Source organism: Lynx canadensis, chromosome D1 (assembly GCF_007474595.2).
Source record: "Lynx canadensis isolate LIC74 chromosome D1, mLynCan4.pri.v2, whole genome shotgun sequence".
NCBI lineage: Eukaryota > Metazoa > Chordata > Mammalia > Carnivora > Felidae > Lynx > Lynx canadensis.
The window spans coordinates 63,275,866-63,303,616 of NC_044312.2; the positions used below are offsets into that span (position 1 = coordinate 63,275,866).

Here is a 27,751-nt window from a genome sequence, read left to right on the forward strand (position 1 = left end):
TGTTCAGGACTGATTTCAAAGGGAGAATAGTTCACAGGGCCACTCACCTGGCCCTGCTGTACCCTGTCAGTTGTTGGAGCTGGCCTTGGTACTGCCAGAAATCCAGCCCTCCCTCTCTAGATGGTATTCAAAACACAGGGTGGTGAACAGAGACTAAGCATAGTGGACCATCATGGTTGGCGACAACCGGAGATTGGTGTTTGGGCAGTTTTTAAGTAACTTTGGCATACTTGGAGGGAGACCTGTAGGTTTGGGGCAGAGAAAGTGTTGTGGGGTCTCTGAGTAGGAATCTTATATCATGTCTGAATCATATTCACCTGGCCACAAATTTAGCTCCTCCAAGGCCTGGCAAGTCTTTGGTCTAAGCTGTGCTAGATGGCATTTTATAATGTACCTTGGATTTAATTTATCAATACGATGTGAGTGGTGACACATAGAGGTCATTGCCATGGAAAGAAGAGTTTATTACTTATAGTTCCCAAGAGGAGGGGGCACGCTGCACCATGCCAGGCCACTCAGGGAAGCACCAGGGTAGTGAGAAAGCAGAAGGAGCAAGGGGAAAACATGGGCAAAAAGCTCCTACTTTGCTAGCAGTGGCAAGTTTTTAGGTGAGGACATCCCTTCTTGGGCATGAAGCAAAACAGATTTGGGGGCTTGTGGTTGGAGGACTTATAATATGATTTTCAAAAACCCATGAAAGGGAGACCACAGAGGAGATGTAAACAACTCTGGTCATCAGGTTGGCCCATGATTTCAGGATGCCAAATCATCAATTACAGGATATCAAGAACAATCATTACAGGTACTATAAGAGAATGAAGGGTAGGGCCCTCAGTGCTGTCAGGGAAGGATGTGTGGGAGCATCTGCTGATGTGTAGTTATGGAGATATTTCTCAGAACTGTTGCTGTCCTCAAAACCAAACAACCTTTTGTATATGGTGGATGCAAGTGACATAGGTGCACTCAGACATGAAAGATTGGAACAAAACTTTCTCAGATAGCCATAGGAACTGAGTCTGTGGCTGGAGTCAAGGTTGTCAGGAGGGACTACGAGGGCAATTGCACATTAATCCATTTAGAAATCTGTAGTTAGGGGCGCCTGGGTGGCGCAGTCGGTTAAGCGTCCGACTTCAGCCAGGTCACGATCTCGCGGTCCGGGAGTTCGAGCCCCGCGTCGGGCTCTGGGCTGATGGCTCAGAGCCTGGAGCCTGTTTCCGATTCTGTGTCTCCCTCTCTCTCTGCCCCTCCCCCGTTCATGCTCTGTCTCTCTCTGTCCCCCAAAAAATAAATAAAACGTTGAAAAAAAAATTTAAAAAAAAAAAAGAAATCTGTAGTTATTTGTGATCCCTTCCTCACAAAATTTGAGATCCACAGGGCTGTCACTCAGTCTTTCTTATTCATCTCTATATCCTCAAGGCCAAAACTGTGCCTGGCATGTAGTATGTACTCAAATATATATTCAGTAACCAATGTTGGAAGAAGATGTGTGTCAATTTCTTAAGAGCTTTTTCCTACCATCTCTGCCAGAATGGGTGGGTATGTTATAGGGGCCATTTTTGTGGTACCTGATGGGTTTTTTAGGGAGCTGAGAATAAGCTTTCCACTCGCACACCACAATGTTCACCCCTGTCCGAGAGAAGGCTCTATTAGAACAGGTTGCTCTTGTTATCCCCATAGAATCCTGGTCTATAGCATAAGGAAGGTGATTATGGGCTATCTTCTCTGTTCTAGATACAAAAACAAAACACTTCTGGGGCCAGATGTGCATCTAGCTCTGCCTTAGCAGTTCCAGGATAAGGAGGATTCCTTATGGTAGAGCCCCCAGGCCAGAAGACATCTTGAATATGTCTTATACCAGCAATAAGCTGGGGCCCTCTAGTAGTGGAGTGACTTCCATCACTGGATGACAGACACTGTTTTGACAATTTGGTATCAAACTGAATAGAGTTAGGTCAGGATGGGCAGAACAGAACACAATTTTAAGGTCCTGGAATTACCAAAATGAAAACAAAAAACAAGAATCTTTTGGTCCAAAAAAATACTAATTACTGTGTATTATTACTGTGTATTAATACTGTGTATTAAGTACCTATATAGGTCACAGAAAACTTAATTGAGATACTCATTTGGGTTTTGTCATTTCATCCCTTGTCCCATCATAAGAACCTAAGTCTCTGTATCCCCTAGACCTAAAACTTTTTGAATGACAGAGTCAAAAATAGAAATTTTTAGAAACTCTCCGCTTTAACTTTAGTTTGTGATGACCAGGGTCCTAGGTGAACCGTGTCCAACTGTCTGTGAGGGGTTAGAGTCGAAGAAGCAGGAGTTTCTGAGCCTGAGGAAAGGAGATTCCCCAAGACTGAAAAGGAATGGGATTCTTGAATATTAGGTTTCTTTTACTGCAACAATGTTACCACAAATTTAAGAGCTTTTAAGCTGTCTTAACAGCATGGATTTAGGGGTACCTGGGTGGCTCAGTCAGTTGAGAATCTGACTTTGGCTCAGGTCATGATCTCACAGTTTGTGAGTTCAAGTCCCACATCAGTCTCACTGCTGAGAGAGCTGTCAGCGCAGAGCTTGCTTCAGATCCTCTGTCCTCCTCTCTCTGCCCCTCCTCCACTTTTATTTTCTCAAAAATAAATAAAACATTTAAAATAAGTTAATTAAGTCAAATTCTTAAAAAAAAAATAGCACCCATTTATAATATCACAATTCTGTGAGTCAGAAATCCTGGCACATTGTGGCTCAACTGGGCCCTCTATTCAGGGCTTCCAAGGCCAAAATCAAGGTGTTGTGCAAGTTGGCCTCTTTTCTGGGGAAGAACCTGCTTCCAGGATCATTGAGGTGGATTGAAGAATTCAATTCCGTTTGGTTGTAAAACTGATGTCCTTGTTTCCTTGACACATGGCCCCTTCATCTTCAAGCCAACAAAGTTGTTGTGAAATCTTTCTCATTCTTCAAATCTCTTACTTCCCACTTATTTCAAGGCTGAGAAAGATCTCTGCTTTTTAGAGCTCATGTAGTTAGACTAGGCCCACCTAGATAATCCAGGATAATGGCTCTACTTTAAGGTCAGCTGATTATTAATCTTAATTACATCCACAAAGTTCTTTTTTTCCATAATCACAGGAGTAACACCAGAGGGCAAGGTAATGGGAGCCAAAATTCTACCTATCACAGGGTTTCTGGGGAGGAAAACAGCCTGGACCCCACTTTCACAGGGGGCCCAGAATAGGGAACACTATGAATTGGGTCTTTGGAAACAGGAGAAAGATGATCCTGGCCCAAAACAGCACGGGAGCCTCAGAGCAGCGCCACCTAGTGGGAGCACAGGCTTGAACAAGGTGCGTACCCATGTAACCAGCATGACCTCTAAACCCAGGCCTTCTTCCTCTTACCCACATATTCTATCCAACATAAATCCCCCAGAAACTTTTTGCAAGGTGCTAAATTGTGGGAAAAGAGAGTGGAAAGAAATCCAGCAAACATAAAGGGAAATTAAGTCTTCCATAAGGTAAGTGGCTAAAAGCTTACATGAGACTTGTCTGATTTAGAGAATCAAGGAAAGTTCCAATTTTTAAAAATACTGTTATGTAACACACACACACACACACACACACACACACACACAACTACTATCTCATAAATTACCTCATTATCTCTTATAATAACATTAGGAAGCTTAAATTATTATTGTGCTTATTTTTCCAGATCAGGAAACTGAAATGCATAGAGCAATTAAAAATATATTAGATGTGATTTATTGAGAAGCTATTTTATGCCAGGTCCTGAGTTAAGTGCATTATCTCAATTAATACTCACAACTACATGAGAAAGAGGTCATTATTACCCCCATTTTAAAATAAGGAATACAAAGTGTGCCTGGGTGGCTCAGTTGGTTAAGTGTCCAACTCTTCATCTTGGCTCAGGCCATGATCTCATGATTCATGAGATCAATCCCCATGTTGGGCTCTGCTCTAACAGCTTGGAGCCTGCTTGGGATTCTCTCTCTCTCCCTCTTTTTCTGCCCCTCCCTACCTCAAAATAAATAAATAAATGTTAAAAATAAATAAACAAAATGAGGAATCCAAGGCTCTGGGAGACTAGATAATTTGCCCAATATCACAGGGCTCCTAAGTCACATGGAATAAAACCTAGGTCTGCCTTACTGTTTCTTTTAGGGAGATAAGTAAGGGACTGCCTCCTCTGAGGCTGAGGCCAGACACGCTCCTTCCTTTCTTAAGAATGACTGTTGCCAGCAGTAAGGAGGTTGGGGGCAGGGGGGCTAACCAGGGGAGAAGAAGCCAGTAGTGCAAAGTTTGTGAATCACCAGCAAGCCTGCCCAATGTGTTGAAGCATTGATCTCAGGGCTGCAGCCAAAGACAAAGGACCACCCAGTGCTCTGGAGAAGAGCTGCAAATTCCAGCTCTCCCATCCACACACATACAGCTTGAGAGGGAGACAGGAGTTTTGGAGTTGCTGCGAGATTGCTACAGGGGTGAGCTGTAGTTCTCCTACAAGAACTGTCCAAGGGCCCTGCTGCTGAGAGCCCAGCTGCTTCCAGCTTAGCTCTTCTCCCTCCCACAGGACCTAGGGCCTCACTCATTGTCCTGGGATCACTAACCTCAGGACACCTTGGCCTGGCTAAGGTTTGAGATGTACCCTCCTCCTCAATGTTCCTTTGGCCTCCCCACTTCATCTTTTTCTTTCTGAGAGTTTGGCTGCTCGCCCAAGAGGCAGATGGAAATAAAGTATCAAGCTCAGGAGGAAATCAGATTCATAGGGAGAAGGGCCATCCAACCCAAGGAAAGATGCCGTGCAAATGCTAGATGCCAGGAGCAGGAGACAAGGTGGGTGGATTCTAGATTGAAGCTGAAGCTAGGGTTTGGCTTGAGGCTCAGATCAGGGGAGGATGGTTAAGCCACGTTACAGCTGGGGTCAGAGTCAAGGCCCAAGTCAGGGCAAGTATTAGGTTGGCCTAAAAGCACAACAGATAGGAAAGAGCTTGGAGCCAATCTGAGTCCGATTTTAGTTCTGAACTATCACTTGCTAGCTGAGGGACTCTCAGCCTCCTACACAAACTTTCAGCGTTGTTGAAAGAAATGCTTGGAGAATTAAAATGTAAATGAGATAATGATTGTAAACTGGCTGCTGGTGCCTGACAAGCAGCAACTGCTTAATAATGAATGGTAGCTATGACGGTTATCCCTGTCCCTGTAGCCGAGATTGCGCCTTTGAGGCAGTGGGGCACACGTTGTCCCGCCCTACTCAGCCCTGGGCCTCTGGACTGGGCTGTCGATGCCAGGTCTGGCCAGCAGAGGGCGCAGGGTTCCCCTTTCCTCCCCTCTTTCTACCTCCTGCCCTGGCCTCAGAATTGCATTGTCTTGTAAAGCTGGAAGAGCTAGAATCTTAGGGACAGGGAGAAATGGAATCTTACAGACAGAATAGTGGTCTCAACTGGTTTGTAAAAACACTTGATTTTTTAGCAAAGACTAAAACGCAGCAGTGATGATGCTGAAAGCCATTACAGAGGAAGTTGTGCCAAGTCAGAGCCGGAGGCAGCCCTGTTGGGGTCGCCCTACTGATTGGCTGGGAGGATTCAGGACTGCCCTCCCTACAGGAAAAATCCTTGTGCTTTTCATCGAACACGCGTGGGCTTTCTCTGTGTCTGGCAGTGCCCTTCCAGTTTCAGTATCTTGGCTTGTCCTCAGCCTTGCTGTTCACCAACAGGTGCCATAGGGCACCACAGGCTAATAAGTCGGGTGTGTTCATGTAAGCCCTCTCCCTGGTGATTCCCTGAGTGAGCCTTCCTGTGGCTTTTTTAACTTTCAAATGAGTCCCTGACATGGGAGATCCAGGCCCCTCTTGACCTACCTGCGAAAGCCCATGTCTGAAGCCAAGTGTAACCATGAGTGAGAGCAAGCCCCTGTGTGTGTGTGTGTGTGTGTGTGTGTGCGCGCGCGCGCGCGCGCGCGCGCGCGCGCTCTGTTCTCCCTAGCACAAGCCCCAGACTCCGGAAGGTAGTCCTTTCCCTGGTTTCTTTCCTCTGACCAACATCCCTGCCTGCTCTGGCTCCAGCCGGTCTGTCTTTTCAGCCTGCTCCCTCTTTGTTTAATTATCCCAAGAGAAGGGCCTCCTACGTGGGCAGGGAGTGTGGGCAGGAGCTCAGCACAGAAGCATATCTGCACATCACAGAAATGCAGACAAGAGAAGGCCTTGAAAGATGTGGAGAGAAGGCAGCCTAATGAGCCACAGAGGGAAGGGCTGAGCCAGTGGGTGAGCGGGCACCTCAAGGATTAAACTGTGACTGGTTCCTCTCCTAGCACTGGATCCCAGCTGTGTGTGTGTGTGTGTGTGTGTGTGTGTGTGAGAGAGAGAGAGAGAGAGCGCGCCAGGGGTGCAGGAGCCAGAACCTATTCCACCACCCTGACACCGCTGTGTGTGAATACTAGGTTTCCTGGGTAAAGCGCTGATATTTTGTGGACCTGAAAGATTCCTAGAATAAGCAGTAACTTATAAGGTAGGCTATCTGACTGTACATTACACGCTATATTCTCCTCTCTTTAGTTGTTTCCCCAGAACATTTACTGAAGTGTTGTTTAAACGTTCTCCTCTTATCTCAATTGTGATATAGAATATTGAAAGAAGGATCATGTGCCCACACTTGAGCCAGTGTGGCAGTAGCTAGGTGATTGAGACTTCCCCAAGGGAAAAGCAAATTATTCTAGCTATAGGTGTCAAGCTGGGTGGGCCAGCACTCCCCTTCACAACACACACACACGCACACACACACACACATGTGCGCGCGCACACACCCACACACAGAGGGGAAGCAAAAGCATGACAACCTTGGCAGGTCAAGGCTTGAATCAAAAAAGTAGCTTCCCTCAGAACTGAGGCTGGCCCTATATCAGGACATCTTGCACTTGTTTCCTTGACCTCTTTGGTCTCTGACTTGTTCTGGGACAAGGGTCAACATCTTTTTCCTCTGGTTACCCATACTGACTTTGCAGTTCCCTCCTTGCTCTGGTCTAAAGTCCCCTGTTTCCTGGTCCTGAGCAATCCCATTCTCCCTGAATGCTGGTTCAATACCTGGCATTGATGGAATTTCCTGATTTGAGAAACGAACTTCCACCCTCTTAGCATTGCATTTTCATCCCCTCCTATGCTCATAGTATTCCCCCTTCTCCATTCCAACTATTATTTGGAGTTGTTTTCCTCTTATAAACCATCTTCTTGAAACAATCTCTAGCCACCATCTCCTGGCCCTCACCTCCCCATCGCCCAACTGCATTTAGTTCGGACAGTATGAGCAAGCGTGATGAACAGCATGGACTGCACCATGAAACTCTGAACAACTCAAGGTTCCTTGAGCACAAAGACTGCAAATAAGTAATGAGAGTAGTGTGGAGAGTGCTTTGAGAACTTGTTGGAGAAAATGACAGGAGCCAGACCTTTGGAATATACGTAAGCAAGAGGACAACTATTAACATGTAATTGTAAACATTACCATAATGAGAGGTACAAGGTGTTACAGAAGTACATAGGAGAGGCACCTAACTCAGGAAAGCTTCTCAGAGGAGTTTCATCTTCCGTAACCCCTTTTCCAACATCAGCTTCTTTGAACACTCCTCCAACTCCAGTGTTGACTAAAACCAGCAGTCCTGTGAGGATGGTACACCCTCTGCAAAAAGGGGTAACAACTCTTGGTTTCACAACTCAGTACACAGATTTGGGGTCCTCTGCACTCACCAATGCTGCTTCTTCACTCTCAATACCCCTTTGCTCCTTGACACTCCTTGATATATTCTTTGCACTACTCTCTTCCCTTTCTCATTTCTGACCGCTGCAACCTTTTGAAGCCTACTTATTACTCACTTTAGACCGTGTTACCTACTTCATTGTCCTGCCCATTATTGTGCCCTTGTCCCTTTGTTTTTCCGTCCCACCCAACTGGCAAAATCTCAACTTTGGGCGAATTGAACAATCAGTATTCTCCATGCTTACATCTGACTATCTGAGCGCTGCTGGAGAAACTGATACCACTGGGAATTCATGGTCACCAACTCCTAAGTGGGTCCCAGTTATCTTACTACATGCCTCTAGTGCCCCCTCCCTCTTTCCCATTTTATACAGTTTTCTTAAGCCATCCTGACTTCTAAAATTTCAATCCTATCTACTCATACACACACACACACACACACACACACACACACACACCCCACTCACTGATAACCAGATCTCCAACTTCACAGAGAAAATAGAAAATACAAGATAGCAGCTGCCATTAAATCTATGCACCTACTGTGTTAATTAAGATACAGAAAAAGTTGCTATAACAAGAAGAGAAAAAAATGTAGGGCCTTAAGAGTGTAGTTTCTTTGTCATATGAAAGAACTTGGGGTAGTAAAACAGCTGGAGTATGAAATATCCAGGCTCCTACCATCTTATCACTCCACCATCCCTGGTGTGTTACCTTCATGACATGACTGGAGATGGCTTACCCTCACATTCACATTCAACTTGCAGGAAAGGACAATGAGGAAGAAACAGTCCACTCCTCTCCTATAAGAGCTTGATCTGGAAGCTGCACTTATCACTGCTACCCACAACCCTGTCCAGAATATGGTCATAAAGCCATGCTTAGCTGCCAAGGCATCTAGAAAATAATAGTTGTTAGCTGGTTGGCCATGACTTATTTTAATCTATAACTATTTCCTTCTATCTTCCTCTTACAATTGAGGCTCTACTTTTATCAAAACCTAGAACCTTCCACATGGGCTCTGGATTACACACTTTCCTGCCTTCTCAGGAATCTTGCATTCAAAATTAATTATTTTCTCTCCTTCTTCCTCCCCCTCTCATTTCTCTTTTATTTGTTTTCCCTTTCTCGATCATGATGCTTGCTCCCCTTGTTTTCCTCCCACCTGTCTTTTGTAGGCTGGCCTTTCCCTATCCAGACTTTAAATATGGTCTTTTTCAGATTTCTGATCTGGTTCCTCATTTATTCTTATTTAACACACTCTCATTAATTCTATGGTTTGCATTACTTCTTATGCAAACTGTGCATTCAACTTCCTACTGGAATTCCTACTTAGATGTCTAATAAAGCATCTGAAACTTACCATGTCCAAAAGGGAACAGATTCACTGGTGGGAGTTGCTATCTGATGGTTACTATTTTCTCTATGAAGTGGGAGGGCGGGTTATTTATTGTGAGTGAATGATGGTGTATGTGCATGTGTGCATGTGGGGTGTGTGTGTGTGTGTGTGTGTGTGACATGAAATGAGAGATTTTACAAGTCCAAAGAAAATTTGAAAAAAATATTATGTAAAATGAGAGAAAGAAGGTGATCAGAGAAACTTAGTAAAACTTCTGATCATTCTGGAAAGCATCATAGTATGAGCACCTGAATTCTGATGTCCAAAATCCCTGGCTTTGAATTGTAGCTTTTTCACCTAGTAGTTTTGTGGCTTTGGGCAAGTTACTTAAATTCTGTCTGAGTCACAGTTTTTTTTTAATCTAAAATAGTAATCAATCGTATCGGACTTAAATGCAGAGTTCTTTGTGAGGATTAAAAGTAATGAATGTGCTTTGAACAGAGTAGGTAATCACCAAACAGTCCCTATCCAGTTACCAGAAACCTTATTCATTTTAATCTCATCCTTCTCCCTCACCCTCAACATGGAAGCATCCTCTAGATTCTGTTTGCCTCCTAAATATCTCTTGGATCCATCTTCTCCACTGCCTCTATGACTTAGGTCAAGGCGCTATGCTATCATCTGTCATCTGAGTTACTGTCATAGACTCCCAATGGGTCCTACCCCTTAAGTTGCTGTCCACACCAGCTGCCATAACAATTATCCCAAATCTTTCTAAAGGTTAACAAATTTCCAGTGCTTCCAATTCGTCCTTTCATCCTTGGGTGGCTTGCAAGGTCTGTATTTGCTACTTTCTTCCTGAGAGGTGTGTTAGTTTTCTGTTGCTACTATAACAAATTACCATGAATTTGGAAGCTTAAAACAACATCTTTTTATCAGGTCGCAAGCGTGTGGGCCAGAAGTCTGGTACAGTATGGCTCGGTCCTCTGCTTAGGGTGTCACCAGGCTGAGGTCAAGATGTCAAGCAAGTGAAATTCTTTTCTGGAGGCTCTGGGGTGAACATCCATTTCCAAGCTCATTCTTGTCATTAACAGAATCTAGTTCCTTGTGGTTGTAGGACTATAGTCCCTATTTTCTGGCTGGCTCTCAGCCAGAGACTGCTCTCAGCTAGAGGCCAATCTAAGGCACCTGCTCCTGAGGAGCAATCCCAGCTCCTTCCTCAAGCCAGCCACAGCCCCTTGCATTCCTTGCCATGTGACCCCCTCCATCTTCAAGCCAGCAATAGTGTGTCAAGTCCTTCTCTTTTTTCAAATCTCTCTGACTTCCTCTTCTGCTGCCAACCAGAGTAAATTCTTGTGATTTGGCTAGGACCAGTTGGATAATCTCTTTATCTTGAGGTCAACTGATTAGTAACATTAACTACATCTGCAAAATCTCTTTTGTCATATAGCATAATCATGGAAGTAGCATCTTATCATATTTATAGGTTCTACCCACAAGTGAGAATCCTGAGTGCCATTTTGTAATTCCGCCTACCACAGGAGGAGAAACCAGAAAAACATCCCTGAGAAATGCCAATGCCTTGAGCTGAGATGAGAAGGATGATCAGGAGTTAATTAGATAAGGAAGGAAAAGTTTCCAGAGAGCATGTGCAAAAGTCATGTAACCGGAGGACACAGATCCCCCAAAAATATGAACTAAAGAAAGGCCAGTGTGTCTACAGGGGAGAGAACAAGGAGGACAGTGACTTAAAATGAGGTAGTTACAGACGCCACTAGGAGCCAGACCATGCAGGTTTCAGAGACTCTGTGAAAAGGCTTTCTCCATCCCCAGAGCAGAGGTCATTAGAGTGGCACAATCAGATTTGTGTTCCGCACATATCACTCTGACTCTAAGGTGGAGGATGGAGGTAAGGGGGCATCTGTAAAATGTGGCGGACCACTGAAGAAGCCAGAAAAGCAGTGCAGAAACAGTGCCATAATGTTCATGCGGATAGAAGCAGACCGAGTCAAGGAACGCTCAGTGGCTAAAATCAACAGGACTTCATGATTGATTGACTATGGGAGGGAGGCAGTTATGTTCCCCAGGAAGCAGAGACTAAGACAGAGATTACTGTGGAGGATGTTTACTAAGGAGTGCTCTTGGAGTCTACACGTATGCAAGAGCAAGGAAAGAAGGACTGGGTGAAGGGAGAAGCTGAGCAGCAATTCAGTCCCCACAAAGGCTTTGGTCAATCCTACGAGGAGCTGTGCATGTCTCTCAGAGTTGTCCTCTGTTGGGATGAGGAGGCTGAACCTTTGTACCTCTGTGCTGAGCAGTCACTGGATGTAGGATGCCTCAGGAAGGGAACATGACCTTGCCTGAGCAGGCTTTCCTGAGCTCAGCCAACTCCCAAAGCAGCTGGCAGTGCAGTGCAGAATAAATCCCTCATTTTTGGAGAGGGGTTTGGACTTTTTGTCACAGCCTCTACTACAGGTAAAAGAGCATAAGGGAGTAAGGCAGCCAGGCTGATTCCTAAATTTCTGATTTCTGCATCTTAGCAGATATACAACCATATATTGTAATCGTTGGCTTACCTGTCATTTTCCCCCAGGAGGGTGGGAGCTACTCGGGCACAGACCGTATCAAACAGCAAGTACACAGCCCTATGGCTGGCACATACTTTGCTGAATAAGTGAATGTCCGTCTACTCCTATTTCCACTCCTCTCTCTCCTACATTTCCTTTGCTCCCCACCCCCACACCCTACCGCCATCCAATGTGGGAAAAGTCCAGCAGGTTATCTGAGGTGCCACCTGTGCTGGAGCTGAACAAACAGCAAATCAGGCTCTTCTGGTCCAGGGCACTCTGATGGGGAAGGCAGGCAGTGCCAGGAGGAGGGGAGTTAGGGGAGACAGGTGACGACATCCCCACCCACCTCAAGACTAAATCCTCCTTCAATGTCCCAGCCCCTGTAAACTCAGTGCTAGCTGGAACAGGTCCTCTCCGAAAGACAGCTTGCATAGGGCTCTCTGAATTCCCCGTAAACTCAGACCTCATCCACAGTCTAATCTGGTCTTTGACTGATGCTCCCACCTCCAACAGCTACTGCTGGGGGCCGCAGAGTGGAATTTCAGGGTCATATTGGAGTTTCCTTGGAATGGAGGAGAATGGATAGCCAGCAGGGCAGAAATCTTAGTGGAGGCAAGTCCTGCCCAAGGAACCGAACACACCTCAGTTCTGTGCATGTCCCCTTAAGCTTTGCACCGGCTGCACCCCAGTGATCTGCTCCCCTTCTGGTCCCCTCCCATGGGAACCTGACGCCCCACACAGGCTGCTCCACCTGCACTAAGAGCAAACAGGGAGCGTCATTGTGTCGGTGAGGGTGGGCGCTGCCTGGAGACCACGAAAGCCAGGGCCTCCTCCCCTCTTGTGCCAGTGCTGGGCCAGAATTAGAACCAAACCCCACCATCACCCCACCCCTCACTGGTTTATTCTAAGCAGTTCTCACTGCTACCCAGGCTGCCCTCACACCAAAGTCAGACTCTTCCTCTGGGCAGCCCTTTTGCCTGTCAAGGTTCCCCCGAGAACAAATGCTGCCCCCACATCCTTGCCCGCTGAGGACGGTTCTTTGGAAGCTTTGGGTAGAAACCTGGGTGTTGGGCCCTGAGGTAGGAGGTGAAGGGTGCGCGGGCAGATGCAGGGGCGACCCCAGCCCTTTGGAGAGGAGATGCAAGAACTACGGTAGCGATGGTGTCCAGGTCACTGGGGCCACTGAGGCATAGTATAGTAACCGTGGGTGATGCCACCGTGTTAGATGCCACCCCCACATCCCCTGACCCACCAGGGAAAGATGCTAGATCCCACGGCGGCCGCTCCCTCTGACCCTCCTTCCCCCACCCAGCATCTCCCTCTCCGCCACCCCTCCATCCACCCGTACTGCTACCCTCACCAGCACACACACACACACACACACACACACACACACACACACACGGACGCACACGCTCACACTCCCAAGAATTCTGCCGAACCAGGACGGTGGTGAAGGGGAGTGGGTGGGAAGGAAATCTCTAAGAGAAGACCGGAGAGGCTAGGGAGGGGGCGAGCCTGGAGGACTGTCCCTGTGGGTGAGGGGAGAGCAGAAGTCCTGAGCGTGGGAGGGGGGCGGAGAGTCACCTGGCGGGACCGAGGCGGACGAGCCTGGAGGGAGGCGAGCCTAGGCGGGGCGAGCAGAGGAGGAGCGGCGGGGCAGGGGCCAAGGTTGGGGGCGGGGACCAGGCGGGGCGGGAGCCTCCGCCCGAACCGCGGCGCGAGCAGGTGGAGCCGCAGCGGGAGCCCGCCGGGCCGAGCTCGGGGAGGCAGCGGCTGGGCCGGGGCCATGGAGCTGCTAAAGCTGAACCGGAGCGCGCAGGGGTCCGGACCCGGGCCGGGGGCTTCCCTTTGCCGCCCCGGGGGGGCCCTCCTCAACAGCAGCGGTGCGGGCAACCTCAGCTGCGAGCCCCCTCGCATCCGCGGAGCCGGGACACGAGGTGGGTGCCTCCCTAAGCCCCCTCCACCAGCTCCTTCTCGCTGCACCCCACACTGATAGAGATAAAAGGCCCCCACTGCCTCCTCAAACGCCTACACCATCCCCTCATAGTACTCCCTCAGTCCCTAAACAGCTCCCCTGACACTTCTGCCCCCCCCCACCCCCTCCACGGCTCATAAAAACTCCATCACAGCTTCACACCACCTGATCAGAGCCCCTTCACACCCTGGTCTCCTGGTCGTACCCAGAGCCACTGGTCATCCTCAAACACAGCCTCCTGCCCAACACAGAGCCCCCTCCTAGACACAGACGGCCAGGAAGCGAGGACCTCCTCTTGCCTATCCTTCCAGGTCTCTTCCTTTTAAATCCAGTTCACAGAGCCACAGCGGGGAAGGAAAGGAAGAAAAGAAGGCAAGACTGGGAAAAAGAAGAGGGCTGGTTGAGGGAGGGAGCACTATGGAAGGCTTGAATGGGAAGTTAGAGCTATATAATCTCCTGTGTCCTCTGCCCCACCCCTAGCCTTCCCAAAAGAGATCCTCAAACCGGAATTAGGCTGGACATTGGGGGCTGCACCCTAGAGATGCCAGTCTCCATTTCACTCCTCCTCAAATCCTCCTGCCTCCCAAAGGGGAACTCTAATCAAAGCTCTGTCCCCTCTCTTTTTCTGTCTCCAAGTCCCCTCCAAGCACCCTCTCCAACCTGCCTTTCCTTAGGTTTCCTCCTCCTAGAGCCTGGCTGCCCCCTTCATCTCCTATCTCTTGTGCCACCATCTCCCCCACCCCCACTGCTTCCACTCACTCAGTCCCCAAAATGACTTTCACTCCTCCCACGGGCCAAGAGCCGCATTTTCTCCACAACCCAGCTCATGATATATGTTTTCCCTTCCTGCACCTTTTCTTTCCTTAAATGTGGTCTGGACACCTGCTGTTGTCGCTGAGCTAGGTGCTGGGGACACAGGGATGAAACAGACCCGGTCTGGACCCTCATCGGTCCATAGTCAAGTGCAGAAGGGAGACAAACCAGTTGGAAAATCACAGTCCCTCTGAGAAGTCCCAGGAGAGGGTCTGAATTGTGGGCATCCAAAGGAGATGGGATCCAAGAACTTCATAGACAAGGGAACCCAGGAGCTGGGTCTTGAAGTTGGAGTTCAGTAGGCAGAAAAAGGAAGCAGGGGGATTCTAAGAGAGGGAGCACTGCTGAGCAGAAGGAAATTATTCCACGTTCAAGAAGGGAAAATGGCAATAAATTTTAATTTGAGTATTTATCCCACAAAATAATGTATATGCTTTCTCAGACCAGTTTTTACACACTCTCAGATTGCTTTATTCTACAAATATTTATTGAACCAGAGAAAAAATGAACACAGTTCCTATTTCATGGAGTTCACAGTTTAGTGGGAGAGCCAGACAAGTAAGCAGGGAATTGCAGCACAAAGTGGGATGTGCCTTAGATTAAGGCTGTGGGAACACAGAAGAGGAGCTTTAGTCTAGCTTAGCCTTGGGGGTCAAAGTGGGCCTCCTGAGAAGGTAATTGAAGAAAAATTTAAAAAGACAAGGGAAAGCCAGACAAGCGAAGGGGCAGGAAAGGCAAGAAGCATTCTAAGCAGAGGAACAATATGTGTAAACGCCCAAAGTTAAAATCCATGGTACTTTCGTTCAGTGTGTCAGTTTCTGAGTGCCTGAAACATACATCAAAAGAGAGGAAAAATGAACACTCAGGATGAGCACCAACCTAGAGGGTTTACAAAGAGCCTCACAGACCTGGCTAAGGAGTGTAGATTTTTATCCTGAGGATGATGGGAACTACTGAAAGACTCTGTAGTACAGCCAGGATTAGTTCTATAGTGTAGAAGATGGATTGGAGGACAAGACATGAAAGGGTGGGGGATGGGGTGGACACTTTAGAAGGCTATTCTGTTTCTCTGATAAAAGATGATATGGGCTTGGACTAAGGTTTTGGCAGTGGGTATGGAGAGAAGTGGATGGATTCGAGAGGCACTTCTGGAAGTGGAGTCAACAGAACTTGGTAGGGATTCATTAGAAATGGAGAGGGAGGAAGAGGTCAAAGGATGACATCCAGGTGTCTAGCTTGGACAATTAGATGGATGTTGGTGCTATATCATGAGAAAGATAACAAAGGAACAGAAACAAATTTGAAAGAGAAGAACTATAAATTCACTTTGGAACCCACTGAGTTTAAGTGCTGTTGAGATACCCAGGTGGGGTAGCCAGTAAGCTGTTGAATCTGGTGGTCAGGAACTTAGGGGAGGGGTGCAAGCTGGGAATACAGACTTAAAAGGTCTTTGCCTACAGAAGGTAATGGAAGCCACAGGAATAGCTAAAATCATACAAAGATGACAAGATGAAAAGAAAACAGGTCCCAGGGCAGGACCCTGAAAAAGACTGAGATTTAAAAGCCAGGCAAAAAGATGGAGAGCCCATGATGAAACCATCAGAGGGAAGGGAAAGATTTCAAGCAGGGTGGGATAAGTGATGTCATATGGTGCTGATATAAGTCGAATAAGGACAAAACAGCATCCTTCAGATCCAGTAACAAAGAAGTCCTTAAGAGGAGTTGTGGGTATTAAGGCCTGACTACAGTTGGTTGAGGTTTGGGAGGGTGCATGAGGAGGTTATGAGAAGTGAACCAGGGTGTGTAGATGAAACTTTCCAGAAATTTGGGAGGGAGAGAGAAGCAAAGAAAAAATAGGATAGTGCCAGAAAGAGCATGGGATTGAGGAATGGTATGTGGTGGGGGTTGTCTTTGGGTATATGTGTGTGCAGTAGAGGCAAGAGTCTTTTGAAAATGTTGATGCAGCATGGGCCAAGACAGAGGAAAGGAAGGTCAAAGGCTCAGCAGAGAGCAGGGACAGTCCACAGAGCAGGGGACCCTGAGAAAGCAGAACATGAAGTGATTCAGAGCACAGGTGCAAGAATTGGCCTTGCTTATCTGGATGTTGTTACCTACACAGAGTGGATGTTACCCAGGCAGTCAGAAGTTACCCACAAAGACTGTTTGCCACTCACTCAGATACTACATGTTAGCCAGGCTCACTCCAGTGTTACCAGTAGAAATGTGGATGTTACCCACATTATTCTTATATGTTACCCACATAGACCAGAGTGCTAATGTTCACTCAGATGCCACCACTGAAAACCAGGTATCACCCACAGTTACTTTAACAATGCCCATAGTCATTTAGATGTCACTCACCCATCAGACACACTTGCTTTCATTTTATCATCCACACATAGATATCACCCATGCTCACTTAACTAACCTTTTCCAGATATCACCCATAAAATCATGGTTATTAGTCTCACACATTCAGATATTAACCACAAAGACTCAGATATCACGTGTGTTCACTCAGGCACTGAGTTATTTTACTCAGATTGATCTCTCACTTCACATCTTAACATGTTAACATCTCACATCCATGCTCACCTAAATATTGCCTACACATACTTGAATATTACTTTCTGCTTACTCAGCTACTACCATCATCATTTGGATATTCCCCCATTCAGTTCAGACCTCTGAATATAATCCACGTTTTCTGAAGATGTTATCTACCAAACGAGATGTTATCCGCAGACATATTACCTCTGCACAGTCTAAATTTGCCCACTCTCAGTCAGGCATTATCTACAGACACGTAGTTAAACCCTTCTCAGACCTTGTCCACAAAAATATGTATTACTCTCACCCACCTAGATATTATCTCAAAAACTAAATTATTATCCAATGTTCACTCTGATATTACCTGTACATCCTTCCATATTATTTCTGCTCCTTCAGTGAGTACCCATTGACATTTGGATATCCCCATTTGCCCAGCTATCATCCACAATCAGTTGCATGCTGTCCATGATCACCACAGACACATGGGTATTGCTTTGATGTCTGTGTTCATGGGTGACCAGATCCAACATGCCAGTGGAAGGCAGGATTTGAGGCATCAGCAGCTTCGGTGTTGTTTCTTATAAAGTCCTGGTTTTTGTGTTTGGCACATTATCTGGATTTTTGTGCTCATACTTCTCTGCCACCATCTGGAAAGAACAAATGCAGATCTTTTAGACCCCAGAAACAGAAATGAACTGTCACAGTCTTCTGAGTTCTCTGGCCCGGCAGAATGATGCCCAGAGGTAGTCAAGGCACTAGAATCTATAAGGTGCCACTCCCATTCTTCCACCCCTACCTTAACTTCTTAGTTGCCGAAGCCACCGTGATCACTCCTATTCCACCACACAAACACACATGGATGCATACACATAGGCAAAAACACACACACAAGTCTTCATTCTAATTGCTTTTTAGTGACTTTTGAAAAAACTAATAGGCTATTTTTACAGTAGTTTCAGGTTTACAGAAAAACTGAATGGAAAGCACAGGGAGATTCCCACCCCCCCCCCATATACACACAGAGAGACACACACAGTTTCCCCTACTATTAATACCTTGCATTAATGCAACACATTTGTTACAATTGATAGGCCAATATTGATACATTATTAACTAAATTCCATAGTTGACATCAGGGTTCACTTCTTGGGTTGTATATTCTATGGGTTTTAAAAGATTTTTTTTAATGTTTGTTTATTTTTGAGAGAGAGAGAGAGAGAGAGAGAGAGAGAGAGAATGTGCAGGCATGCACAAGCAGGAAAGGGGCAGAGAGAGATGGAGACAGAATCCCAAGCAGGCTCTGCGCTATCAGTACAAAGTCCCATGCAGGGCTAAAACCCATGAACCATGAGAGAATGACATGGGCTGAAGCTGGACACTCAACTGACTGAGCTTCCCAGGCTCTCCTCTATTCTATGGGTTTTAACAAATGTATAGTAACATCTATCCACCATTAGAGTACTGTACAGAATAGTTTCACTGCCCTAAAAGCCCTGTGCTCTACCTTTTCATCCCTCCTACCCTCTCCCTGGGCCACTGGCTCTAAGAGTGCTTTTAATTAATCTTTTTCACATCTCCTAACTGTTCAACAGCAAAGACTTGGAGAGATAGTAGTGGCTGGAAATAAGCTAATTGCTGGGAATGCGCAGAAAAATAGCAAAGTGTTGTACGATCGCTGGGCAATTTTACTGGAACTTTGTCCCTCTAGTTTTCAGGAGTCCCCATGCAGATTGGGAACTTGATAAGAGTGGGCATCATCTCATCTTTCTGCTCCACCAAGTTCAAAGACACACATGGGATACATCAGCTGGGTGAATGAATGAGAAATGTGCTTTTCATACTTCAGGGTGTGTACCGACTTGAGGTGTGGTTATTGATTCAAGAACTAGTTGAAGAGAGACATCCAGAGGAGGATCTGAAAAAGATGATAGATGGAGAGATTAAGGAAAGTGGAGGGGTGGGGGCGGTAGACTGGAAGGAGACAAAAAGTACAGGATAGAATACTAGCTCACACACACCTCAAATTTGCTACACATAAGCCTTCCTTGCAGAAAGGGAGACATGTCTCCAAAGAGACAGAGGCAGAGAGGAGGGCATGCTGGAGCTTTAGAGGCACAGAGGTGAAGCATGGATGGGGCAGGACAAAGCAGGTGCATTTGTGTGGAGAGTGAAAGAGATTCGTTCAAGATTCATTAGCCAGCATGTGTGAACACCTCCTATTTGCAGGACATTATGCTAAGTGCCAGGGATATGCAGAAGAATGACCTGGGCATTGCCCCTGTCCTCAAGAAGCTCATAGTCCAGTGGAGGAGATAGAGAATTAAACATAATAATACAGTGAGCAATGCCACACTGGAGTACAGAGAGGCAGAAAGAGGCACTGAGATTGAGATTTGATTGGGGAAGGAGGCAGCATGATGAATGACAGAGGGGTGAGGGAGCAGCAGGAGGCAAAGCATTTTAGAGATCTGGAGACTCAGCTGCTATTCTGATTCAACACCTGACTTGACTGTGTGATCTGAGAACTAATGTCACTGCTGGGTTCTGTTCAGGAATCTCTTGTAGATAGCATGCACTTGATGCCTACAGCTGTTTCTGAATAAGCTGGTTATCATTATAAGAACAGTTTAATTCAGACCTAAAACAAGAGTCAATGTATGGGGCTGCAGAAGGGGGAGCTGCAGCTCTGAGCCCTTCCCTCCCCACAACCTGGAAGGCTCTGGCCCTGCCTTCTCTCCCTTCAAGCTCTCATGTCTCTCACGCTGAGGCCATGGGCTTGGGTGACTGAGTCCAGCTTAATTCAATTCACTTTTGTTTGGGTCTGCTCGGTTGTGATATAGAGGCCCAAAGATGGATCCATCCCCTAACAGACAATGACACAAATGAATGGGGTCAGCCCTCTGTCTAGCCCAGCAACACTAGTGTCCTTCCTGTGAGCTCCCACAACACTTTGTATATCCCCCAGCTTTACTCCTTATCCCACTGTGTGGCAATTATCTATTTATGTACCCAAATTTCCCTCTGGACTGTGAGCTCTCAGATGGCAGGGAATTTGTCATGTCCATCTCTTTGTCTTCAATGCCTAACACAGAGGGAGTCCTCTGTAAATGTTTGTTGAGTGAAAATGAATGTTAGGAGATAATTAAAATACAAGGTAGAAAATAAAAAGCATTCTGATAGATGTGTAAGGAACATTCATGGGTCAGAGGAAGGGGAGATTAACTCCAAATGAGGCATCCAGAAAGGCCTTACAGAAGAGGGGGCAGTTAATCTGAGTCTTGATGGGCAGTGGTGTATAGGAATTTACCAGATACAGAAAACCAATTTGTGATGGGGGGAGGGTATTAGTGGCAGTTGGTGAAAGAACATTCCAGGCTGAGAAATCAATGTTAGCAATGGAGGAAGTCATGAGGGTGCATGATGCCTTCAAGAAAGTGAGTCATCCAGGGGCGCCTGGGTGGCTCAGTCGGTTAAGCAGCCGACTTCGGGTCAGGTCATGATCTCCCAGTCCGTGAGTTCGAGCCCCGCGTCGGGCTCTGTGCTGACAGCTCAGAGCCTGGAGCCTGTTTCAATTCTGTGTCTCCCTCTCTCTGACCCTCCCCCATTCATGCTCTGTCTCTCTCTGTCTCAAAAATAAATAAACGTTAAAAATTTTTTTTTTTTTTAAAAAGAAAGTGAGTCATCCAGTGGCTTCAGTGGGTGCATTGCAAGAGGAGGTGAGACAGGACAGTTCTCAGAGGATCTGGAAGACACGCTAAAGGGTTGCAGACAGTACAGGGAAGGTGAAGAGGGATTTTTTAGACAATAAGGACCTGACCTGACCTATGTTTCAAAAGGTAGTGGGTGATCAATAGTGTCAAATGCTACAGGGAGATCAAGTAGAATAGGCTGAGAAGAGACCTTTGGACTTGGCAGTTAAAGCTTAGTGATCTTGAGAAGTGTCCAAACAGTGATGGGGGGCGGAGGGGAGATGGATCAGGCACTGGACTGTAATCGACTGAGGAGTGAATGAGAAAATGCAAATAATCCTTTCAAGAAGCTTGGCTGTAAAGAGAAGGGAGAATTTGAAGCAAAGCTTGAGAAGAGACAGACCTTCTCAAGGAGAGGAGGAGTTAAGCCAATTTCCCTAAGCCTCATGGGGTTAGAAACCTAAAGGATTCAAGTGAACCCATCCGCTGAGTGGGAGGAGGTATTCCTGGGATGCAGAGGGATCTAGCTGGGTAGGAGATGTGGGGAATAAGTGGGCTTGGAGGGTCTGGCTGAGTGGGAGCCAGACTCCTTGCTGCCACCCCTCTGTTTTCCCACCCAGAACTGGAGCTGGCCATCAGGATCACCCTTTATGCAGTGATCTTTCTGATGAGTGTTGGAGGAAATGTGCTCATCATCGTGGTCCTGGGACTGAGCCGCCGCCTGAGGACTGTCACCAACGCCTTCCTGCTCTCACTGGCAGTCAGCGACCTCCTGCTGGCTGTGGCTTGCATGCCCTTCACCCTCCTGCCCAATCTCATGGGCACATTCATCTTTGGCACAGTCGTCTGTAAGGCGGTTTCCTACCTCATGGGTAGGTGAGACAACCCCCTGCTCCCCTCCTTACCTAAAGTTCTTGCTGCACATAGGGGTCTTTCTCAGTAGGGCCTGAGCAAATCACTGGTTGAATATGTAGTACAAGTTTCCTGAATGACCCCTTCCTCTTCCCTTGTTTAGGGGTGTCTGTAAGCGTGTCCACACTAAGCCTTGTGGCCATCGCCCTGGAGCGATACAGTGCCATCTGCCGACCACTGCAGGCACGAGTGTGGCAGACACGGTCCCACGCAGCTCGTGTGATCATAGCCACGTGGATGCTCTCTGGACTGCTCATGGTGCCCTATCCCGTGTACACCGCCGTACAGCCAGTAGGGTCCCGTGTGCTGCAGTGCGTGCATCGCTGGCCCAGTGCACATGTTCGCCAAACCTGGTGAGGGCGCCCATTCCTAGAATTCCTCTCTCCATCTCCATCAGCTGCTTACTACCATTCCCCAGAATCTTCCTCCAGCTGCTCCAATACTCTGATTCCCTCTCCTTACCCACCACCCTGGGATTCCCATTTGGGGTCCCTCCCCAGTTCTCTAGCCCTTCCCAGCAGGACCCCCAAATCCTACTTCTACCTTAGGGGCCTGGTCACCAGCCCTAGAAAGGATCCCTTGCTCTTCTTCCACCTGTGATTACAGGTGGACAGATACCCGCGTGATTGATCTGCTCTGTCTCCAGGTCCGTACTGCTGCTCCTGCTCTTGTTCTTCGTCCCGGGTGTGGTTATGGCTGTGGCCTACGGGCTCATCTCCCGCGAGCTCTACTTAGGACTTCGCTTTGACGAAGACAGTGACAATGAGAACCAGAGCCGAGTCAGAAGCCAAAGAGGGCTGCGGAGCGGGGCAGGACCAGGTGGGTGATATCCAGCTTCCCCTCCCGGCCCCCACCCCTACCACCGGCCTTGGGAAGGGGCGGAGCCTAGAGTGGGTGGGGCAGAAAGGAGCCTGACACGCAGATGCGGGAAATCGGGGTCTGGTGGTTCTTGGGCTGGAGGTTGAGAGGACTCAGCCTGCTGCTCTGACCGCCTACCCTCTGTATTCAGGTTCTGCCCAACCCAATGGGCGTTGCCGGCCGGAGACCGGGCTGGCTGGAGAGGATGGTGATGGCTGTTACGTGCAGCTTCCGCGCTCTCGTCAGACCCTGGAGCTGTCCGCGCTGACGGCGCCCACACCTGGGCCAGGATGTGGCCCCCGGCCCTACCAGGCCAAGCTGTTGGCTAAGAAGCGCGTGGTGCGGATGCTACTGGTGATCGTTGTGCTTTTTTTCCTGTGTTGGTTGCCATTGTACAGTGCCAACACGTGGCGCGCCTTCGACAGCTCTGGTGCGCACCGCGCGCTTTCGGGAGCGCCCATCTCTTTCATCCACTTGCTGAGCTACGCCTCAGCCTGTGTCAACCCCCTGGTCTACTGCTTCATGCACCGTCGCTTTCGCCAGGCCTGCCTTGAGACATGTGCCCGCTGCTGCCCCAGGCCTCCACGAGCTCGCCCCAGGCCTCTTCCAGATGAGGACCCGCCCACCCCCTCCATCGCTTCACTGTCCAGGCTGAGCTACACCACCATCAGCACGCTGGGGCCTGGCTGAGGGGTAGAGAGGGAGTGGGGGCTGAGGCGGAACATACCAATTCCTACAAGTAGGGACCCATCCAGACACACGAGAGACACAGACCCACTGACACAGGAGACTGACACCCAAAAAGCATGGACTAATCCCAACACACACACAAAAGTGGCTTACCTGACACAAAAGAAACAAACCAGATCCCCACACAGGAAATAAGGCACACTCTTGATATGGGACCAAGCCTGGCACATAGAAACAGGGCACTGACTTTAGACGCACACAGACACAGCATCCCTAGCAATGGACTATCCATACATAGTGGAAATTCTGAGAGAGGCTGGCCTGCCTCTCATATACACATAGTAATGGCACTGATTCTTTAGGGCTCTGGAGCCTGGCACGGTACTGACTCCTGAGATGCTCCAAGCTGCCCGCCCACCCCCCCCCCCAGTTTGACCTCACAGTGCCCTTCCCCATTTCAGCACTGAAAAATACCAACCAACCTAATCTCACATCTCCCTGACCAACAGGCTGTTTTGCACTGAAAAGTCCCTTCATTCCTTTCCAGTTAAATTCTATGGCCCTGACCCTCCTCCATCACCCAAACTCTTCAAGAAATAATAAATGACTTGGCTTCCTCCTGAACTTCCTTTCTGGACTTTTTTTTGGGGGGGGGGGCAGGTGAGGAGGCATGGGATTTTGTAGAATTCTCCCTCTTGGGTCCTTCTTCCATGGTCTCTCCTGTGCATGACCCCCTGCCAAAATGCCCATGGTCTGAGGCTAAATGGGGATGTGGGTATTCTGTCTGGGTTGTCATCCTGGACCCACCTACACACTAGTGTCATACATAGTAGCTGGGGATGGGGGTGGCAGGCGGAATATCCATGACACATCATGATTCCTAAGCATTCTCCTAAAGTGGTGCCATTGCTAAGGTACTATATTAATAGGTAATTACTAAAATGTTATTGAAATGTAAGTGGAAGCACTATAAAATAAGACTCAGTTTATTCAATGTGTGTTTCAAATACCAGGACTCAGATCATAAGTGTACAAGTTAAAGAGTAGGAACTTTTTTAATGCACTCTTCTCTGGTGTCAGAATCTGGCCAAGCTTCTGGCCCGTGGAAGCACCTTTACTGGCCAGCAACAAAGGTGGGGAGAATGCTGGATCTGAATAAGAGGAATCCCAGAGCCCAGGCTTCCTTTTGACTATGAGACTGATCCAGCCCCAGAGAGAGGCAGAGACAGCAACATCATCCCTTCGCACACACAATGACAGGTAGGGAAGAACAGATGACCTCACCAGGGATATACATGGATATTCAGAAGTATGATAGAGTGAGAGGGTTTCTTGACACTTTGTCTTGTAACAGATGGGAAAATAGAGACCCAGAGCAGGAAAGAAAGCTGTTCAAGGTCATACAATAAATTAGAACAAGACAGAAATAATCCTATTGAAGTAGACACTAAGCTCAGATGGGAAACAAGCCATACCCATCATGAGGCAGACCCAAGTTTTGTGGGGCCTGGAGCTTATAAAACCGGGTGCCCTTTTTAAGAAAAAGAATACAAAATGACAGATACAAAATTGCCAGGACACTGACCAGGGCCACGGAAGGCGCCTATGCAGTGAGGAGCCCAGAGATTTAAGCCTCGTTAACCTCACAGCCAGTAACACCTCTAACTCCACCCACTAACTAGGCTGGACAAAGGCCAGGTGAAGGACAATGAGAAAGGAGAGTGGTCTTTTGTTTACCAGTGCTGAAGCTGCCAAAATGCCCATGGTCTGAGGCTAAATGGGGATGTGGGTATTCTGTCTGGGTTGTCAGACATCCATCCTTTCTACAGGGCCCTGGGCTGCAAGAGGCAGGATGCAGGAAGAAAAGGAGGGAGAAGGCGTTCCAAGCTGTCAACTACAACAGTGCAGGTTAAAAATAGAATCCCAGCTGGTCTGACTTACTGGAGGCAAGATATCGGGCCTTTCTTTCTCATGCCAACTTTTTCAGGGGCGGAAGTAGGGTTGCCCACAGGCTTTGCAGCACTCTGAAGGAGATTGCTGATGAAGGCCCATCAGGAGCTGGGCCCTGGGCTCCAGATGACCACCAGATGGCAGTGGGAAGCTGGGTGGGGTCGGGCTCCAAGTCCAGTGTGAGCTGAAGTACCTGTGGCCCAGGGATAGCCTAGAAGGTAGCACAAAAGCATGGCCTGAATAACACCATTTCGCACACAGTGCTGCCCTTTGGTCTACCAGATACTTACACATCCATCACCTTACCCCCTCCCCCAAGCCCTGTCTAGTTACCAGATATGGAATCTCAGGGACCTCCCATCCATTTTCTGTCTCTTAAAATCTGTCAAACATTTCAGGTCCAAATTTAATATCGCTGCCTCCCAGAAGTCCTTCTTGGTCATCCTCACAAAGCTTGTCTGCTCCTGTAGTACTTACTGCTTTCTCTCTTCTATCATATTGACTTGTGTTCCTGCCTGATTTCCCATACTGGGCTGGGAACAGCATAATGTGGTGAGAAAATGACAGCCTGGGCTAGAAGGCGGGGTGACAGAGGGGGTGGGAAATGTGGAGCTTCTCAGTGCAGCGTGACAGTCATCTTACATATACCAATTCACTTCATTCTCTCCTACACAACATTTCTCTTTGACAGAAAAGGAAGGTGAAGCTGAGAAAGCTTAGTGGACTTACATGAAGTCCTGCGGCAACACTGAGCTCAGGTGTCTGCTCCCAAAACCTTTTCTTTTTCCAGGCATGCTGCATTGTCTTTCAAGGCTTAAAGACCTGGGTTCCAGTAGACCTGGCCTGCCTTTTAAAAGTTGATTTTGTGCAAGTTCTTTCAGTGAGTCTCAGTCTCAGCTATAAAACAAAAATAATTACATTAACTTCTGTGAAATGTGATTTATAATAAGAAATATACGTTGGGTCTTTACCCCCTCTCCAGGCACAGAGTTCCTAAAACCCTTGGAATTTCCTAAGTGATGAGAGCCCAAAAGGTGCTTTTTGACTTGTTGATGAACTGACTTTCCTAAAGCCTCTAGCTCACTTTAAGAACAGAGAGGGAGGCAAACCTTAAGAGACTTAACTACAGAGAACAAACTAAGAGTTGCTGGAGGAGGGGGATGGGTTAAATGGGTGATGGGCACTAAGGAGGGCACTTTTCAGGATGAGCCCTGGGCGTCATATGTAAGAGATGAATCACTGGGCTCTACTCCTGAAGCCAAGACTACACTGTATGTTAACTAATTTGAATAAAAATAAAAATAAAGAAAGAACACATTAAGAAATCTGCTGGCTCAAAAGAAGGAAGTGTTATCCTACAGGAACATTCCATCTGTTACTGGAAATATCTAATCTCCTTTGCTAACTGGTTTTATATATCAGTTGTATGGGTTTATACAGCTATTTATTTAGTTTTTAGGTTTATTTATTTTGAGAAAGACAGAGAGAGTGAGCGGGGGGAGGGGCAGAGAGAGAAGGAGACAGAGAATCCGTGCTGTCAGCACAGAGCCTGATGCTGGGCTGGTACTCACGAACCGTGAATCATGACCTGGGCCGAAACCAAGAGTTGGATGCTTAATGGACTGAGCCACCCAGGTGCCCCCAGTTGTATGGGTTTAGTTTAATGTCCACCTTCTATGAATAAATAGACTCATTTCTGTGGGCTGTCAAAAAAAAAAAAAAAAAAAGGTATGGTTGCCAGAAGAACCAATCACATGATTAGGGTTAGACCTTTCAGCCCTGCCCCTGACCTCCAAGGAGGAGAGGAGGGCTGGAAATTCAGTTCAAGCACCAATGGTCTGAGATTTAATCACAATTGCCTACCCAATGAGGCCTCCACAAAACCCAAAAGGACGGGGCTCAGAGAGCTTCTATGTTGGTGAACATGTGGAGACTGGGGAGAAGTCCCACTTGGAGAAGGCATGGAGGCTCCGTGTCCTTTGCCCACAACTTGCCCTGTGCATCTCTTCCATCTGGCTGTTTCTGAGTTACATTTTTTAATAATAAACTGGTGATTTAGTAAGTAAAATGTCTCTCTTGAGTTCTGTGAATGCTCTAGCAAATTAATCAAATCAAGGAAGGGGTTTTGGAACCTCCAATCTATAGCCAGTTAGTGAGAAGCACAGGTAACTACGAGGACTTCCAACTGGCATCTAAAGTCAGGGGCAGTCTTGTATGACTTAGCCCTTAATCTGTGGGATCTGATGCTATCTCTAGGTACATAATGTCAGGATTGAGTTAAATTGTAGGTCATCCAGCTGGTGTCAGAACATTGCTTGGTGGTGTGGGGGGAAAAAAACACATTGTAATCGGTGTCCGAATCGTAATTCACACTGCCATTTTGAGAATTACATAAAGCAATGCTCAAAAGTTCTTATCATTGTATCAGGCACATAGCATAACAAGGGTTAGACTCAAGATTGCTTTAAGACCAGCATGTAGGAATAACAGTAGGAAACAAGGTCCTCTGCAGACAGAGACCACCCCTAACTGAAGGGAGCAGAACTCTGGGTCCAATAGGAAGCTTGGGGCCTGCTAAGAGATGGTATTAGAATGTAATGAAGTCAGAATTTGAATCCATATGTGCCTGACCCCAAA

The 27,751-nt window shown here is 47.4% G+C and overlaps 1 protein-coding gene and 1 long non-coding RNA gene across 2 annotated transcripts; one reads left to right on the forward strand and one right to left on the reverse strand.

Annotated features, from left to right (window-relative positions):
* The first annotated feature begins 13,460 nt into the window (after positions 1 to 13,460).
* Positions 13,461 to 23,777, forward strand: CCKBR (cholecystokinin B receptor). The gene is made up of 5 exons (XM_030333367.2): positions 13,461 to 13,611; positions 21,325 to 21,576; positions 21,720 to 21,969; positions 22,263 to 22,435; positions 22,626 to 23,777. Exons 1-5 carry the CDS (start codon positions 13,461 to 13,463, stop codon positions 23,162 to 23,164), a joined length of 1,365 nt encoding a protein of 454 aa, XP_030189227.1. The 3' UTR covers positions 23,165 to 23,777.
* Positions 14,543 to 25,986, reverse strand: LOC115525940. The gene is made up of 3 exons (XR_003972496.1): positions 25,844 to 25,986; positions 25,106 to 25,325; positions 14,543 to 17,662 (listed from the first exon to the last, which is right to left on the reverse strand). It is a non-coding gene; the product is annotated as an uncharacterized LOC115525940 (long non-coding RNA).
* Between the last annotated feature and the right edge of the window lie 1,765 nt (positions 25,987 to 27,751).

Coding starts and splice junctions, on each gene's coding strand:
- CCKBR (XM_030333367.2), top strand. CDS start 13,461: ATGGAGCTGCTAAAGCTGAACCGGAGCGCGCAGGGGTCCGGACCCGGG. Junction 13,612..21,324: donor CCGCGGAGCCGGGACACGAG/GTGGGTGCCTCC, acceptor TTTCCCACCCAG/AACTGGAGCTGGCCATCAGG. Junction 22,436..22,625: donor GCGGAGCGGGGCAGGACCAG/GTGGGTGATATC, acceptor CTCTGTATTCAG/GTTCTGCCCAACCCAATGGG.